This window comes from Quercus lobata, chromosome 5, assembly GCF_001633185.2.
Source record: "Quercus lobata isolate SW786 chromosome 5, ValleyOak3.0 Primary Assembly, whole genome shotgun sequence".
NCBI classification, from domain to species: domain Eukaryota; kingdom Viridiplantae; phylum Streptophyta; class Magnoliopsida; order Fagales; family Fagaceae; genus Quercus; species Quercus lobata.
Window position 1 is genome coordinate 71,785,915 of NC_044908.1, and position 5,446 is coordinate 71,791,360.

Genomic DNA, 5,446 nt, shown 5'->3' on the forward strand with positions numbered 1-5,446 from the left:
TTGTATCTAGGTGCTTCACATTATATTTTATCTTTTTAGCTCTTACCATATTTTTGTTGGGATATTCATGTTAGGGGAGTTACTTTTATTGCTTTATATGTTTCTTGTTTTCAACTATTTATTGATTTATATTTATGAGTTTTTCATTGATATATGTCTTTATTGTGTGTTGTTTGAAATCAAGAATTTATTTTGTTTACTTATATTTTTCCACACATGCGGTTATGCATTTTGTTTAGTGTTTCAGGAAATATACAGGTTGATTCAATTGAGTTGCTGTCTACACTTGCAACTGATGGATAGTAGTTAGAATTGAGTTTGTTTTATGAGCATTTGTTTTGTAAAGGGTTTTTCTTTGTAAACTTTGAGCTTCTAGTTGTGTTTTGTCACGGATTACCAAATGGGGAGTTTGTTAAGTTCTAAAGACTTAGGTTTTTATGTATTTAGAACTCTAATGTGTATTGTTAGCAAACCATGATCAAAACAATATGTTTAGAAGTGTTTAGTCTTGCTCAAAGTTGTATCTTTTATGTAAAGTTAGAATTGAGCTAATGCAGAACTTACTGTGCATTTCGGCCTAGTTCGATCGATCGATCGAAGCTTTGGCTCGATCGATCGAATCTCGGGCAGAATGCGTTTTTTTGCAGATTTCCAACTCAGCCCTAGTTTGTTTAAACGTTTAGGGTTTTCTAATTTGTCCTAAGTATAAAAAGCAAACCTTAGCCACGTTTTAGTGTTGCTCATATTGCTGTTTGTGTAAATCTCTTGTGAGATCTAGAGGAGCTTTCCTTTACACAAACTTAGGGTTTTTAAGGAGGAGATTTTATCTACACCTTGATAATCAACTCAGTTGCTGCCATTGAAGCTTAAAGAAACACAAGTGGGTGTGCTTGTATATGGTGGTGAATCCAAGAAAGAAGGAGTTCGTAGATTCGGAGTTTGCACGTGATCGTGTTAATAAGTTCTACTAGTGGGTAGCAATAAAAAGTCGAGCGTGGGGGCTTGTAAGTCTTATTGTATGAACTTCGATTCTTTCAAGATAGTGGATTCAAGTTTACCTTGAGGATGGCTAGGTTAAATCCTCCCCAGGTTTTTACCGGTTTGGTTTCCTGGGTGATCATATCTTTGTGTTATTTATCTTTCCGCTGCTTTGCATGATATGATTGTTTTGATTGTGATAACCTAGATTTGTGAATTTGGACTAAGTAACAACTTGGCTAATTATCTAGGTTAATCCAATTGTGTTTTTAAGGGGTCTCAAAACCAACAGCATCATATCTATTTTGCTTATAATTGTCTAACCTAGACTTGAATAACAAGCTTGTTAATCAACTCGGCTTAATATTAGGTTAAACATATTGTGTTAAAGGGTCTAAAAACCTAACACTTTCCTCTACCATAGATTGTTTTATCAACCCGTTTGTTATCCAAAAAATGTGCAAGATAACATAGATTATATTGGTGGTGAATAGTACATTTTATTAGAGTTGAGCATTGTGTGAAGTCATCACCATCGCATTTTTTTTTAAAGCTATGCTATAGTACTTTTAATCAAAATAAAATATTTTATTTTTTATTTAACTATCCTATATATCACACAGGTTAGCAACTAGTATAATATGTAGTCGTGAAGCACTTACTCACTATGGATGTAGGCCATTATGCGGAATCACATAAACTTTTGTGTGTTCTCTCTTTCATGATCCGCACATCATTCAATCATCACACACAATCACACAACAACTTTCACAATAGGCAGGTGAAAACCTAGCAGTTTGCATTGCATACATGCTACAAATCTATAATAATAATAAATAGAAAAAGAAAGAGAAGCTGCAAGTAAATCAAGGCAAATTTTGTGGTTGTGCTGTTGAGAATGTTACATAGCAGCAGCGTGCCTTATTATTACTGATAATCCCCCCTAGCATCTGAGTATCTATTATACCCACATTTATCTGCATACATTCAGTAAGATGGTGGAATTAGGGTTTAGGTAACAACGGCCTAAGCAATGTGAGGAATAAGGCGGACAGGAAGCCCTTTGGCTGGTATGGGCATTGGATTCACAATGATCTTCTCATCAGGAAGCAACTTCTCCCAGTTGAACCTCTTTAAAACATTATGCATGAAAACTAGAATTTCGAACCGTGCATACTCTTTTCCAGGACACATCCTAGGCCCTCCTCCAAATGGTACATAACTGTAAGGTCGTGGTCCATTCCCTTCAAATCTTGAGGGGTCAAACTTTTCAGGTTCTGGGAAGTATTCTGGGTTCCTATGTGTTGAATTTGCACTCCAATATAACTGCAAATTTAAGAAAAATTTAACACGTTAAGCTATTATAAATATAGATATCCAAATTTTGTGAAGACTTGAAAGAGTAATGTTAAGGTACCGACATTTTCCACAACTAGGAACATGACATGTTATTATTTAAGCAAAATCACTTTCACTTAGGTTCATTATTAAACCATTTTTTTATGTACTAATCACATCATGCCATTACCGTTTTGAAAAATGATATGTTCACAGACTTATTATTTAATTTGTTAAGAACATATATGCGAAGTTACATAAACACGTGCATGTGCATGCTGTAAAAAAATTGCATATATATACATACTAACCTTCCAACCCTTTGGAATAGAGAAACCAGCGAAGACAAAGTCATTAATGGCCTCCCTAAAAGCACCCTGAAGAGGTGGGGCAAGTCTCATCACTTCACATGCAACATTCCATGAATACCTCATCTTCTGAATGTCATCCCAGTTAAGTAACTCCCCTGGTTTTTTTGACTTCGCAATCTCAATTTGCTCTATTTAATATAAAAAACGTAAATATATATATATATATTGTTAACAATGATTAACAATCTAAACATTTAATTACTTTTTTATTTTTAATTTATTAGAAAACCAGCCACAAAGGTAGGAAAATTATCATTTTCTTTGGATTTAGTTCACTCGTGAGAAATTGTTAAAATTGAATGGGAGCCTCAGTGGTAGTACTACTAACAAAGTCCACTAGAAATTTTGGTGGTTAATTGCGTTAGTGATGATGTACGGAATCCACAAGAAATTTTCATCAATAAACGGTAACATATGACATACTATGATCGATGAAGTATGATGTATAATGCAAAAAGTAGGACAAAAGATTTATATTTCTGGTATATGATCCAACACAAAACATCCATTAAATTTATTTTCAAATGTGGGATCCAACGAAGAACCCACTTCAGCAACAAAACTAAATGGCACGTACGCTGTTAAACTGTAAACATTTTTACAAACAAAACAATTTATAGTCTCCGCCCCTTTCTTTGTTTTTTCCTGTCAATAATATTATATTACTTACTTTTAGAATATTAAGATTAATGACCTAACAAATTTCACAATAGTCAAGGTAATAAGGTAAAAAGTTGTGATTTGTGTGCAATAAAAGTAATATTAATAGTGACTTTACGTGAAAATAATCATCTCAATGAATTGTAACAGAAAAAAAATTAATGAAATTGCTTTGTTTATAGCATTGTTATAGATTTCTAAAATTTGTTAAAAATTTTATGAAATTAGATGAAAAATCTTGTGTAAAGATTGTTAAAAATTCTAAAATTATGTGAAAATAATCATGCCAATTTGTTCTATTTGTTTCGATAAAAAACCTTGTGTAAAAATTGTTTTCTATATTTTCTTGTGTTTAGTAGCATCTGAAAAAATGAGTCAAACGAAAGCTATCTTTGGTGTACGTTTGGGTCCAAATTAAAAGCCAGCTTATTTTATTATTTAGCTTATTTTTGCTACTATTCATGGGTCCTCTTGCACTTTTTTGTACTATTCATAGATCCTACTGTACTATTCTAGCTAACTTTTACTTTTATCTACAGTACTTTTAATAAAAAGTTTCTAGTTTCAACAAAATAAGTGGATCCTAAACAAACCCTAGTTAACATAAAAATTATGACTTATTTTTAGAAATTATTTACTACTAATTTTTTTGGAAAACAACTCTATCTTTAGGTTAAATAAGGGAAGTTAGGAAATTATTTTTCAATTCATTTAAAGTTACTATCAAATATAAGAAAATGATATAGTTTTATAGAAAGTGTTTTTTGGAAAAATGACTATCTTTTAGAAAACATCATTGCTAAAACAAATGGAGCTTAAAAATAAATAAATAAAGAACATAGGATTAAGAAAGATAAGTGATTGAAAGTTCACCTTTTAGGACCTTATTGTAGATTTCGGGAAGCTCGGCAAGATACTTGACAACAAAAGTAACAGCAGCACTTGCTGTGTCATGGCCACCAATTAGCAAACCAAGAATCTTGTCAGCTATGTCCATCTCAGTCATGAACTGTCCATTCTCATCGGAGGTGAGCAACATATGTGACAATATATCCTGTGTGGGAGATGCTTTCTTCTCAGCCAAATCAATCTTCCTCTGCTTAATGATAGCCCTCAACTCCTTCTTTATCACCTTTGAAGCCCTAATGGCACGGTTAAAGGGCGTCCATGGCAAATCTATGGGAATAGAAAGGATCCCAGAAGCCAAAACGGTGAAAGGATCAGCAAACTTGGCAACATGCTTTGGATCTTCAATGCTCAAGAACAACCTACAGGCCAACCAAAAGGTGTAATTCTTGGCAAGTGGAAACACAGTCACTTCTTGCTTCCCTTCCCAACCAGCCTCAAAGTGTCTCCGCGCAATAGTGTCCATGATGCCTATATATCTTTGCAAGGCCTCTGGCTTCATGAAGTTTGGCAACATCTTTCTCATCTTCTTGGATTCTTCATTGGAAGATGTTTGTAGAGAGGAGGGAAAGATTTTGTTCACAGAACTTGGCCACCAAGCTGTGACAAGTTTGTTTTCATTGGAATATAAGAACTTGTTTCCGGCCGTATTACACATAACAACCACTGGCTCTCCAAAGATTGAAGTCTTGAAGACTTCGGAAGAGAATTTAGCCATTCTATCATATATGAACTTTTCTGGGTGACCCTTTCTTCCAGTGGAGAGATACTCAAGGCTCTCACCAATGAAAGGTAAGCCCATCTTCCCCCTTGGAAGATTAGGATGTGAAGCATAGGACTGGTGGTAGAGAAGGAATACAACAGAAAGTGAAGCAATGAAAGCACAGAGGATGACACCACTAAGGAAGAAAAGCTCCATAGTTGATGAAGCTAGTTTGTGCTTAGGCAATAGTTTTTAGAGGCACGCTTTTGCAAATGCAATATGGGAGTTTATATAGGAAAAATAGTATGTGTATTCTTGATTATATATACAAATACAATCCGTAATAACGCATTTCCTTGACCGTAATAATTGTACTATTTTCACAATTTTGCAGTCAATTTTGGTGTGAGCTACATTATTCTATAGTATGTATTTTCCTTAATGCATTGATATCATAAATAACTAAGACAGAACATGGCATAATATAAAA

General features: G+C 33.8%; 1 protein-coding gene across 2 annotated transcripts; it reads right to left on the reverse strand.

Moving 5' to 3' along the window:
- Positions 1-1,838: 1,838 nt before the first annotated feature.
- LOC115992651 (beta-amyrin 28-monooxygenase-like) lies at positions 1,839-5,203 on the reverse strand. Of its 2 annotated transcripts, none has more exons than XM_031116871.1 (3): positions 4,221-5,203; positions 2,628-2,782; positions 1,839-2,304 (listed from the first exon to the last, which is right to left on the reverse strand). In XM_031116871.1, the coding sequence occupies exons 1-3, from the start codon at positions 5,170-5,172 to the stop codon at positions 2,005-2,007; spliced, it is 1,407 nt and encodes a 468-aa protein (XP_030972731.1). In that variant the 5' UTR covers positions 5,173-5,203; the 3' UTR covers positions 1,839-2,004. The 2 variants fall into 2 exon arrangements, with proteins under 2 accessions (XP_030972731.1, XP_030972730.1); XM_031116870.1 differs by having other exon boundaries at positions 2,628-2,815.
- Between the last annotated feature and the right edge of the window lie 243 nt (positions 5,204-5,446).